The sequence below is a fragment of the Rhinatrema bivittatum genome, unplaced genomic scaffold (genome assembly GCF_901001135.1).
Source record: "Rhinatrema bivittatum unplaced genomic scaffold, aRhiBiv1.1, whole genome shotgun sequence".
NCBI lineage: Eukaryota > Metazoa > Chordata > Amphibia > Gymnophiona > Rhinatrematidae > Rhinatrema > Rhinatrema bivittatum.
In genome coordinates this window covers 183353-196547 of record NW_021820691.1, presented here as the reverse complement: position 1 = coordinate 196547, position 13195 = coordinate 183353, and the positions used below count along the sequence as shown (strand labels likewise).

The following is a 13195-nucleotide window of genomic DNA, read 5'->3' as shown; positions in this document are numbered from 1 at the left end:
GACAGGTGAAGGATGGGTATGGAGGAGAGATGTAAGTGAGGGGGGATGTGTTACGTTTCCTAGCGAGTAGACAGGTGAAGGGTGGGTATGGAGGAGAGATATAAGTGAGGGGGGATGTGTTACGTTTCCCAGCGAGTAGACAGGTGAAGGATGGGTATGGAGGAGAGATATAAGTGAGGGGGGATGTGTTACGTTTCCCAGCGAGTAGACAGGTGAAGGATGGGTATGGAAGAGAGATATAAGTGAGGGGGGATGTGTTACGTTTCCCAGCGAGTAGACAGGTGAAGGATGGGTATGGAGGAGAGATATAAGTGAGGGGGGGATGTGTTACGTTTCCCAGCGAGTAGACAGGTGAAGGATGGGTATGGAGGAGAGATATAAGTGAGGGGGATGTGTTACGTTTCCTAGCGAGTAGACAGGTGAAGGGTGGGTATGGAGGAGAGATATAAGTGAGGGGGGATGTGTTACGTTTCCTAGCGAGTAGACAGGTGAAGGATGGGTATGGAGGAGAGATGTAAGTGAGGGGGGATGTGTTACGTTTCCTAGCGAGTAGACAGGTGAAGGATGGGTATGGAGGAGAGATGTAAGTGAGGGGGGATGTGTTACGTTTCCTAGCGAGTAGACAGGTGAAGGATGGGTATGGAGGAGAGATATAAGTGAGGGGGGATGTGTTACATTCCCTAGCGAGTAGACAGGTGAAGGATGGGTATGGAGGAGAGATATAAGTGAGGGGGATGTGTTACGTTTCCCAGCGAGTAGACAGGTGAAGGATGTGTATGGAGGAGAGATATAAGTGAGGGGGGATGTGTTACGTTTCCCAGCGAGTAGACAGGTGAAGGATGGGTATGGAGGAGAGATATAAGTGAGGGGGGATGTGTTACGTTTCCTAGCGAGTGGACAGGTGAAGGATGGGTATGGAAGAGAGATATAAGTGAGGGGGGATGTGTTACGTTTCCCAGCGAGTAGACAGGTGAAGGATGGGTATGGAGGAGAGATATAAGTGAGGGGGGATGTGTTACGTTTCCCAGTGAGTAGACAGGTGAAGGATGGGTATGGAGGAGAGATATAAGTGAGGGGGGATGTGTTACGTTTCCTAGCGAGTAGACAGGTGAAGGATGGGTATGGAGGAGAGATATAAGTGAGGGGGATGTGTTACGTTTCCTAGCGAGTAGACAGGTGAAGGGTGGGTATGGAGGAGAGATATAAGTGAGGGGGGATGTGTTACGTTTCCCAGCGAGTAGACAGGTGAAGGATGGGTATGGAGGAGAGATATAAGTGAGGGGGGATGTGTTACGTTTCCCAGCGAGTAGACAGGAGAAGGATGGGTATGGAGGAGAGATATAAGTGAGAGGGGGATGTGTTACGTTTCCTAGCGAGTAGACAGGTGAAGGATGGGTATGGAGGAGAGATATAAGTGAGAGGGGATGTGTTATGTTTCCTAGCGAGTAGACAGGTGAAGGATGGGTATGGAGGAGAGATATAAGTGAGGGGGGATGTGTTACGTTTCCTAGCGAGTAGACAAGTGAAGGATGAGTATGGAGGAGAGCTATAAGTGAGGGGGGATGTGTTACGTTTCCTAGCGAGTAGACAGGTGAAGGATGGGTATGGAGGAGAGATATAAGTGAGAGGGGGGGGGGGGGTGTTACGTTTCCCAGCGAGTAGACAGGTGAAGGATGGGTATGGAGGAGAGATATAAGTGAGAGAGGATGTGTTACGTTTCCTAGCGAGTAGACAGGTGAAGGATGGGTATGGAGGAGAGATATAAGTGAGGGGGGATGTGTTACGTTTCCTAGCGAGTAGACAGGTGAAGGATGGGTATGGAGGAGAGATATAAGTGAGGGGGGATGTGTTACGTTTCCTAGCGAGTAGACAGGTGAAGGATGGGTATGGAGGAGAGATATAAGTGAGGGGGGATGTGTTACGTTCCCTAGCGAGTAGACAGGTGAAGGATGGGTATGGAGGAGAGATATAAGTGAGGGGGATGTGTTACGTTTCCCAGCGAGTAGACAGGTGAAGGATGGGTATGGAGGAGAGATATAAGTGAGAGAGGATGTGTTACGTTCCCTAGCGAGTAGACAGGTGAAGGATGGGTATGGAGGAGAGATATAAGTGAGGGGGGGATGTGTTACGTTTCCCAGCGAGTAGACAGGTGAAGGGTGGGTATGGAGGAGAGATATACGTGAGGGGGGATGTGTTACGTTTCCTAGCGAGTAGACAGGTGAAGGATGGGTATGGAGGAGAGATATAAGTGAGGGGGGATGTGTTACGTTTCCTAGCGAGTAGACAGGTGAAGGATGGGTATGGAGGAGAGATATAAGTGAGGGGGGATGTGTTACGTTTCCTAGCGAGGAGACAGGTGAAGGATGGGTATGGAGGAGAGATATAAGTGAGGGGGGATGTGTTACGTTTCCTAGCGAGGAGACAGGTGAAGGATGGGTATGGAGGAGAGATATAAGTGAGGGGGGATGTTACGTTTCCTAGCGAGTAGACAGGTGAAGGATGGGTAGGGAGGAGAGATATAAGTGAGGGGGGATGTGTTACGTTTCCTAGCGAGTAGACAGGTGAAGGATGGGTATGGAGGAGAGATATAAGTGAGGGGGGATGTGTTACGTTTCCTAGCGAGTAGACAGGTGAAGGATGGGTATGGAGGAGAGATGTAAGTGAGGGGGGATGTGTTACGTTTCCTAGCGAGTAGACAGGTGAAGGGTGGGTATGGAGGAGAGATATAAGTGAGGGGGGATGTGTTACGTTTCCCAGCGAGTAGACAGGTGAAGGATGGGTATGGAGGAGAGATATAAGTGAGGGGGGATGTGTTACGTTTCCCAGCGAGTAGACAGGAGAAGGATGGGTATGGAGGAGAGATATAAGTGAGAGGGGGATGTGTTACGTTTCCTAGCGAGTAGACAGGTGAAGGATGGGTATGGAGGAGAGATATAAGTGAGAGGGGATGTGTTATGTTTCCTAGCGAGTAGACAGGTGAAGGATGGGTATGGAGGAGAGATATAAGTGAGGGGGGATGTGTTACGTTTCCTAGCGAGTAGACAGGTGAAGGGTGGGTATGGAGGAGAGATATAAGTGAGGGGGGATGTGTTACGTTTCCCAGCGAGTAGACAGGTGAAGGATGGGTATGGAGGAGAGATATAAGTGAGGGGGGATGTGTTACGTTTCCCAGCGAGTAGACAGGAGAAGGATGGGTATGGAGGAGAGATATAAGTGAGAGGGGGATGTGTTACGTTTCCCAGCGAGTAGACAGGTGAAGGATGGGTATGGAGGAGAGATATAAGTGAGGGGGGATGTGTTACGTTTCCTAGCGAGGAGACAGGTGAAGGATGGGTATGGAGGAGAGATATAAGTGAGAGAGGATGTGTTACGTTTCCTAGCGAGTAGACAGGTGAAGGATGGGTATGGAGGAGAGATATAAGTGAGGGGGGATGTGTTACGTTTCCTAGCGAGTAGACAGGTGAAGGATGGGTATGGAGGAGAGATATAAGTGAGGGGGGATGTGTTACGTTTCCTAGCGAGTAGACAGGTGAAGGATGGGTATGGAGGAGAGATATAAGTGAGGGGGGATGTGTTACGTTTCCCAGCGAGTAGACAGGTGAAGGATGGGTATGGAGGAGAGATATAAGTGAGGGGGGATGTGTTACGTTTCCTAGCGAGTAGACAGGTGAAGGATGGGTATGGAGGAGAGATATAAGTGAGGGGGGATGTGTTACGTTTCCTAGCGAGTAGACAGGTGAAGGATGGGTATGGAGGAGAGATATAAGTGAGGGGGGATGTGTTACGTTTCCTAGCGAGTAGACAGGTGAAGGATGGGTATGGAGGAGAGATATAAGTGAGGGGGGATGTGTTACGTTCCCTAGCGAGTAGACAGGTGAAGGATGGGTATGGAGGAGAGATATAAGTGAGAGGGGGATGTGTTACGTTTCCTAGCGAGTAGACAGGTGAAGGATGGGTATGGAGGAGAGATATAAGTGAGGGGGATGTGTTACGTTTCCTAGCGAGTAGACAGATGGACTCAGGTGATGCTCCCCTGCCAGCAGATGCAGATATTTGCATAGATCCTCTCATACAAGTTGCTTTATGCCTTTCCTCCGTGGTCCTTGCTGGGCAGGATAGTTTGCAAGATTGAAGGCCACAGGGGGTTGGTACTTCTGGTGGCACCAGACTGGGCCACGCAGCCGTGGTTTGAAGATCTGTGAAGACTCCTGGTGGAGACCCCCGTTACCCTTCCAACGCAGGTGGATCTGTTGCATCAGGGACCAGTTCTTCATGAGGATCCGACTCTGTTCTGTGCTGCGGTTTGACCCTTGAGAGGGTTTTCCTGCTGAAGCGAGGATATTCTTCTGCCGTGATTGCCACCTTACTCCACGCTTGCACGTTCTCTACTTCCTGAACCTGTGTGCGGGTTTGGAGAGCGTTTGAGGCCTGGTGTGAGGACCTCTGTATCCTTCTTCATTCAGTTAGGATCCTACTCCTTCTGGAATTCTTGCAGGATGGGATAAATAAAGGTTTGGCCCTTAATTCCTGGAAGGTGCAGGTTGTGGCTCTTGCCTGTTTCAGAGGAAGTGAAGAATCTTCGGCCTCCATTGCGGTTGCCGGTTCCCTTGTGGACCCTTAATCTGGTGCTAGATTATTTGTCAGGCCCTGCGTTCTGACCTCTGCGTAGTCTTTCCTTGTGGTTATTAACCTTGAAGACAGTGTTCCTGGTTGTTATATGTTTTTTGCACATCGAGTTTCCGAGCTGCAGGCCTTGTCTTGCCGGTAGCCATTCCTTCAGGTGACTCCAGGGGCAGAGAGCTGCATCCTGGTCCATCCTTCTAGCCTAAAGTGGCTTGGAATTAATTTAAATCAATCCATTTCCTTGTCACCTCCTGCATCGCTTGGGTGTAGAACGACTTGTTGTGTGGTATCTGATGGTTTCTGAACCTTTCTGAAAGATGGATCGCCTGTTTGTCCTTCATGGGGGAAGGAAGCAGGGTGAACCAGCTTCGCGGATTAAGGAGGTGGTCACAGCTGCTAGGGATGTGCAGAGCAAAAGTTTATGTCCATATGTCCATATGTCCAAAGGGGGTCCCATTTGCGGCCAATATGGACATAAAAAAAATTAAATGAGTTGGGTATATGTCCATATGTGCAAAAAAAAAAATTTAAACCCCCTCACCCTCCTTAATCCCTCCCCCCCAGACTTACCACAACTCCCTGGTGATCGAGCGAGGAGTGAGGACGCCATTTCTGCAATCCTTGGCGAGAAGCATGTGACGTCGGCGCCACGTCGAGTGACGCGGCGTCACGTGATTCCCGGCGAGTTCGCGCCGGAAGGCTCGTTCGGCCCAAAAGGAACTTTTGGCCAGCTTGGGGGGGTCAGGAGGTCCCCCCAAGCTGGCCAAAAGTTCTTTTTGGGCCGAATGAGCCTTCCGGCGCGAACTTGCCGGGAATCACATGACGCCGCGTCACTCGACGTGGCGCCGACGTCACATGCTTCTCGCCAAGGATTGCAGAAATGGCGTCCTCACTCCTCGCTCGATCACCAGGGAGTTGTGGTAAGTCTTTGGGGGGGGATTAAGGAAGGTGAGGGGTTTAAATTTTTATTTTGGCTCAACAATCGCGATTTCCAACATATCCAACATAGCTATGTTGGATATGTGGGAAATCCGATCGTTTATGTCGCATCACTTTTTTAAGTTAAAAAAAAAATATGAGTAGCGTTTTACATATGCGGTCAATACGAATGCACACCCCTAACAGCTGCACATGTGGATACTGAAAAGCCGTTGCCTACTCAGGTTCAGACTCATTCCACTAGGGCTCAGGCAGTGAAAAGAGGTTACACATAATATTAAACAATAATTATAATATATTCTGCCTGACACTGCAGTGTATGATCAGGAAACACACACACTCTTCTCTATCACAGCAGAGAAATATTCTGTCCCTATTCTCTCCTTACCAGAGGGATCACTCCCTGACCCTGCAGTGTAGGACACACACACTCTTCTGTATCACAGCAGAGAAATATTCTGTCCCTATTCTCTCCTTACCAGAGGGATCTCTCTCTGACCCTGCAGTGTATGATCAGGAAACACACACACTCTTCTGTATCACAGCAGAGAAATATTCTGTCCCTATTCTCTCTTTACCAGAGGGATCTCTCTCTGACCCTGCAGTGTATGATCAGGACACACACACACTCTTCTCTATCACAGCAGAGAAATATTCTGTCCCTATTCTCTCCTTACCAGAGGGATCACTCCCTGACCCTGCAGTGTATGATCAGGAAACACACACACTCTTCTGTATCACAGCAGAGAAATATTCTGTCCCTATTCTCTCCTTACCAGAGGGATCACTCCCTGACCCTGCAGTGTATGATCAGGATACACACACACACTCTTCTGTATCACAGCAGAGAAATATTCTGTCCCTATTCTCTCCTTACCAGAGGGATCACTCTCTGACCCTGCAGTGTATGATCAGGACACACACACTCTTCTGTATCACAGCAGAGAAATATTCTGTCCCTATTCTCTCTTTACCAGAGGGATCACTCCCTGACCCTGCAGTGTATGATCAGGACACACACACACTCTTCTGTATCACAGCAGAGAAATATTCTGTCCCTATTCTCTCCTTACCAGAGGGATCACTCCCTGACCCTGCAGTGTATGATCAGGAAACACACACACTCTTCTGTATCACAGCAGAGAAATATTCTGTCCCTATTCTCTCCTTACCAGGGGGATCATTCCCTGACCCTGCAGTGTATGATCAGGACACACACACTCTTCTGTATCACAGCAGAGAAATATTCTGTCCCTATTCTCTCCTTACCAGAGGGATCACTCCCTGACCCTGCAGTGTATGATCAGGACACACACACTCTTCTGTATCACAGCAGAGAAATATTCTGTCCCTATTCTCTCCTTACCAGAGGGATCACTCCCTGACCCTGCAGTGTATGATCAGGAAACACACACACTCTTCTGTATCACAGCAGAGAAATATTCTGTCCCTATTCTCTCCTTACCAGAGGGATCACTCCCTGACCCTGCAGTGTATGATCAGGAAACACACACACTCTTCTGTATCACAGCAGAGAAATATTCTGTCCCTATTCTCTCCTTACCAGAGGGATCTCTCCCTGACCCTGCAGTGTATGATCAGGAAACACACACACTCTTCTGTATCACAGCAGAGAAATATTCTGTCCCTATTCTCTCCTTACCAGAGAGATCACTCCCTGACCCTGCAGTGTATGATCAGGAGACACACACTCTTCTGTATCACAGCAGAGAAATATTCTGTCCCTGTTCTCTCCTTACCAGAGGGATCACTCCCTGACCCTGCAGTGTATGATCAGGACACACATACACTCTTCTGTATCACAGCAGAGAAATATTCTGTCCCTATTCTCTCCTTACCGGAGGGATCACTCCCTGAGCCTGCAGTGTATGATCAGGACACACACACTCTTCTCTATCACAGCAGAGAAATATTCTGTCCCTATTCTCTCCTTACCAGAGGGATCACTCCCTGAGCCTGCAGTGTATGATCAGGACACACACACACTCTTCTGTATCACAGCAGAGAAATATTCTGTCCCTATTCTCTCCTTACCAGAGGGATCACTCCCTGACCCTGCAGTGTATGATCAGGAAACACACACACTCTTCTGTATCACAGCAGAGAAATATTCTGTCCCTATTCTCTCCTTACCAGAGAGATCACTCCCTGACCCTGCAGTGTATGATCAGGACACACACACACTCTTCTGTATCACAGCAGAGAAATATTCTGTCCCTATTCTCTCCTTACCAGAGGGATCACTCCCTGACCCTGCAGTGTATGATCAGGACACACATACACTCTTCTGTATCACAGCAGAGAAATATTCTGTCCCTATTCTCTCCTTACCAGAGGGATCACTCCCTGACCCTGCAGTGTATGATCAGGAGACACACACACTCTTCTGTATCACAGCAGGGAAATATTCTGTCCCTATTCTCTCCTTACCAGAGGGATCACTCCCTGACCCTGCAGTGTATGATCAGGACACACACACTCTTCTGTATCACAGCAGAGAAATATTCTGTCCCTATTCTCTCCTTACCAGAGGGATCACTCCCTGACCCTGCAGTGTATGATCAGGACACACACACTCTTCTCTATCACAGCAGAGAAATATTCTGTCCCTATTCTCTCCTTACCAGAGGGATCACTCCCTGACCCTGCAGTGTATGATCAGGACACACACACTCTTCTGTATCACAGCAGAGAAATATTCTGTCCCTATTCTCTCCTTACCAGAGGGATCACTCCCTGACCCTGCAGCGTATGATCAGGACACACACACTCTTCTGTATCACAGCAGAGAAATATTCTGTCCCTATTCTCTCCTTACCAGAGGGATCACTCCCTGACCCTGCAGTGTATGATCAGGACACACACACTCTTCTGTATCATAGCAGAGAAATATTCTGTCCCTGTTCTCTCCTTACCAGAGGGATCTCTCCCTGACCCTGCAGTGTATGATCAGGAAACACACACACTCTTCTCTATCACAGCAGGGAAATATTCTGTCCATATTACTATCTGTAGACGGCTGTACTGAGATACGACAGTGAGAGCAGTTGTATAAAGGAATACATTCACATTGAAGAGGTGAGATTGTGTCAGATTGTGTTACCTGCATAACTGCAGCATCTTCTCCACTCTGAAATGAAACAGAAAAGCACAACAGTCAAAGCTCAGAGAATTACAGACATTAATCATAGGAAGGAAAGTCTTTAATAAACACTTTGATGTGTCTATGAATAAAAACTTACCAAGCTCTGCGGAAAGGGATTCTGTATAGAAAAACAGAAATGGATACAAGTCAGAGCTGCTGGGTTATAAACCTATCCCTTACTTTACTATCATGAAGATCTGATTATAGCACAGCGTCCTCATTTGTACGTAGTGAGAGCGGTAGATTCGGCGATGATAAGATCCCCCTGAAGCAGGGTCTTCCTGAAACGTCAGCTGATGTCAGGGTCTGGGTTTTCAATTGTTTGAAAGCTGCCTTTAGCCAAAGTGGTTGGGGAATGAATGGTTTGGTTATGAATCACATACAGGATGGGGGTTACCTACATGTTAGACCCTTTCTCTTGCATTGCTGAAGGTATTTGGAAAACTCTGTTGGCAGTTCCTGGTTCCAGGGCAGATTCTGCACCGTTTCTAGTCTAGGACCTAACTTCCCATGCACTGGGTGTGAGGGTCCGGGCTACCTCTGTATTTAACAAGAGGTCGAGCACCCGAGCCATGTAAAATGCATTTAGGTAAGTCTCGCATGGCCTGATTGGTTTGGCTGCTGCTCTCTGTTTCTGCTTTGCTTTTACGTCCTTTGCCACATATATTCTGGGATGGCTGGCGCGCTCTCTGCCAGTCTCCCTCCCTCGCCCACTTTCTTCACACAGTTGGTATTTTTTGGCCTCAAGGGCAGAGAAACAACACAAAAAGCAAAGTCAAAGAAATAAGTATCACCCCCTAGAAAAGCAAACACACAGATAAAGGGAGAAGGCTGCCCTGTCAGACTGCTGAACAGGCTGACCTGGTTTATTCATTCATTTACCTTCCTCCTTCCATACATTCCCCTCTCCCCACACCCCTTCTTCCCCCTCCCCCATTTTTTTTGGGAGGGACTGACCTCCGGGGCGTGCGGTCAGGCAATCCTCTCAGGGGATCTCATCTATTCCTTGCTGCCCCCCTTCTCAAAGCTTCCCTATCTTGAACCCCTTGTCTTTTTCTTGAGGGGGGAGGGTTGTGGACTGGTCTGCTAGGAGTAAAGGAAAGGAAATTTACTAACAAGTTTAAATTTCACCTTCCTCTTTGTCCTGCAGACCAGTCCTTACTCTCACCAGTCACCACCCCAACCAGTCTATCTCTCACCTGTCACCCATACATTCACCTCAATCGTGTCCCCTCTCACCAGTCCCCCTCCCACACCCAACATACAGACTCACCATAGGAAATCAAATAATGCCTAAAGCCCTTTTTACGAAAATACAAAGGGATTGACAATTTCTTAGCGTGTAGCCAGATGGACTCAGTACCAATGGGTTATGTGCTCCCCTGACAGCAGATGGAGATGGAGTCAGATTTCAAAGCTGACATCATCCTAAATATACCCCTGCAGTGTGACCTCAGCCATTCAGTATCTCTCCGTCTCCTAGCAGATGTGGATGTGCTTTCCCTATTGGGATCGCCGTACTCTTTAGAAGAGGAAATTTTACCTTTGAATTGAGAAATATCGAGCCCCGCTCTCCTGTGGTGATACCTAAGGGTCCCTCCCACAGTTGAGAATTCCTGAGGTGATTTCTGAGATCCCTCAGAGGTGTGCTTTGGTCTGGTAGCCGATTCCCGGTGTGGACATTGCTGCAGGAAGCCAAGTGTGGCGGTGATAGCCTAAGACCTCTCCCCCCCCCCCCCCCCCCCCCCCCGCAGCCGGAGACTGTCTCTGTACGTAAAGAACTCTTCCGATTCAGAGGAGTGGAAGGGGTTCAGTCTCCTGTTAGGGCAAGGGAAGGGGGTTTCCAAGCAGGTTGAGCGGCCCATTCGATGGGGTAGGCCCCACTACAGACTCGGTGGGCACTCCACGTGGCAGGCCGCAGTGGCACCATCTTGTGAGTGTGGCGCCATTTCCCCCATTTACCGTTTGGTATGCGTGCTGTAGGAAGGACCTGTTGTGTGCGCTCGAGCTCAGCGCTAACTGGCTGAATGCACAAGCTACAGTTAACTATGGCTCCGGCAGCAAAGAAGCACAAGCAACACCCTCTTTGTACCATCTGCCATAAGGCTGCACAGTCTGACCTAGAAGCCTTCCTGTGTCAGCACTGTGAGGAGGCTCAGGGAGGACTAGATTTTCAAGATCTTCTCCAAACTCGGCCCCACCCAGTCGGAGAACTGGTCAACCATGACCTTATCTAGTAGCATCCCAGATCTGAGCAGTCCCGGGGCTGTGTCCTCCCTGGGAGAAGGCAGTTCAGAGGCACATACCCCAGTTCCTCCTGGCCTAGGCATAGACCCAGTGACCTTCTCTTGGGTGGAATTATTTCAGGGCCTTCACGCTTTTGTTCAGGCGCAGTCAGCTGCTGCCCCTGCCCGGTCTGAGCCCCATCTGTTATTTGTTATTTGTCTTGAGCATCGGTATATTAAAAGAACCTAAATAAATGAATCTGGGAAGGCCTCCTCCTCCCAGCCCTATCAGCATGCTTCAGGACATGCCTCGCCTCACCAAGGGTATCCCTGATAGGGAAGCAGACACCACGGATGACAATAGGGATGCAGACTCATTGGAGGATGGGGAAATCCCTCCAGACCTGGGGCCATACCGGACCATGCTATGGATTTTTCCATTGAGATGAATTGCCAGCCCTGGTCTCCCAGATCCTGAAGACTCCGGGAGTTCCGGGCACGGACCCTATGTTGGAACCGAAGTAGAACCCCATCCTGGTGTCTCTACGGAAAGCCTCTTGGTATTACCCGATGCTGGAAGCCATCAAGAAGTTGATTGATCTGCAGTGGGATGCCCCGGAAGCCAGTTTTAAAGGAGGCTGGGCACTGGAGGCCAAAGAACGCCTCTGTTTCCCAAATGTGGATGCCCTGGTCTGCAGTGTCTCGAAGTGAACAACTATCTCAGTAGAGGGAAGAGTGGCCTTGAAGGATGCACACAATACTAGAGATGTGAATCGTTTTTTGACGATTTAAAATATCGTCCGATATATTTTAAATCGTCAAAAATCATTAGGGCCAAGATACAATACCAATTCCCCCGATTTATCGTCAAAAAATCGTAAATCGGGGGAAGGGGGAGGGCAGGAAAACCGGCACACTAAAACTCCCTAAAACCCACCCCCGACCCTTTAAATTAAATCCCCCACCCTCCCGAACCCCCCCCCCCCCAAATGCCTTAAATTACCTGGGGGTCCAGCGGCACACTAAAACCCCCTAAAACCCACCCCCGGCACACTAAAACCCCCTAAAACCCACCCCGACCCTTTAAATTAAATCCCCCACCCCAAATGCCTTAAATTACCTGGGGATCCGTAGCGGCGGTCCGTAGCTTAAATTACCCCCGGGTCCGTAGCTAAATCGGGGAAAGGGGGAGAGCAGGAAATCCGGCACACCAAATCGTGGTGTCTTCAGCCGGCGCCATTTTGCAAAATGGCGCCGGCAGGAGATCGACTGCAGGAGGTCATTCAGTCGCTGAACAACCTCCTGCAGTCGATCTCCTGCCGGCGCCATTTTCCGTACGGAAACGATTCGCGGCAGGAGATCGCTCCAGGGGCCCCTGCTGGACTCCCAGGAACTTTTGGCCAGCTTGGGGGGGCCTCCTGACCCCAACAAGACTTGCCAAAAGTCCAGCGGGGGTCCGGAACGACCTCCTGCGTCGAATCGTATTGGTCTATGGCCGCCGCCATTTTGCGGCGGCCATTTGCAAAATGGCGCCGGCTGAAGACACCACGATTTGGTGTGCCGGATTTCCTGCTCTCCCCCTTTCCCCGATTTAGCTACGGACCCGGGGGTAATTTAAGCTACGGACCGCCGCTACGGATCCCCAGGTAATTTAAGGCATTTGGGGTGGGGGATTTAATTTAAAGGGTCGGGGTGGGTTTTAGGGGGTTTTAGTGTGCCGCTGGACCCCCAGGTAATTTAAGGCATGTGGGGAATTTAATTTAAAGGGTCGGGGGTGGGTTTTAGGGGGTTTTAGTGTGTGTCATGATTTTAACGATTTTTCACGATAATCTAAACACCCAAACGGCGACGATACGATTCCCTCCCCCTCCCAGCCGAAATCGATCGTTAAGACGATCGAGGACACGATTCACATCTCTACACAATACACAGTTGGAGTCCATCCTTAAGCATCCTGTTGTGTCCTGGAGCCTCGTTCATGTCTGCATCTCGAGAGAGAGGCAGATAGCTCAGGGGTGCATCCCAGAGAGGCGATGGAGCCCACCGCGGCCTTCCTAGTGAATGCAAGCTCTGACCTAGTGCATACCTCAGCCAGAGAAGTAGCCTCAGTGGTGGCGGCCAGAAGACAGCTATGGCTGTGAAATTGGTCAGCGGATGTGATCTCTAAGGCAAACCTCACAAAGATGCCCTTTAAGGGATCCCTTCTATTTGGAAGCAAATTGGAAAAGCGATCCAGTAAATG

The 13195-nt window shown here is 49.5% G+C and overlaps 1 protein-coding gene across 4 annotated transcripts in view; it reads right to left on the bottom strand.

The window, feature by feature from the left end:
* Positions 1–13195, bottom strand: part of LOC115081943 (butyrophilin subfamily 1 member A1-like) — a 46342-nt gene that overhangs the window by 7028 nt on the left and 26119 nt on the right. For all 4 annotated transcript variants that reach the window (XM_029586188.1, XM_029586189.1, XM_029586186.1 and 1 more), the window contains 2 exons: positions 8826–8846; positions 8687–8713 (listed from right to left, as the gene is read on the bottom strand). In XM_029586188.1, the coding sequence (XP_029442048.1) occupies positions 8687–8713; positions 8826–8846 (48 nt within the window). The remainder of the gene's footprint in view (positions 1–8686; positions 8714–8825; positions 8847–13195) is intronic.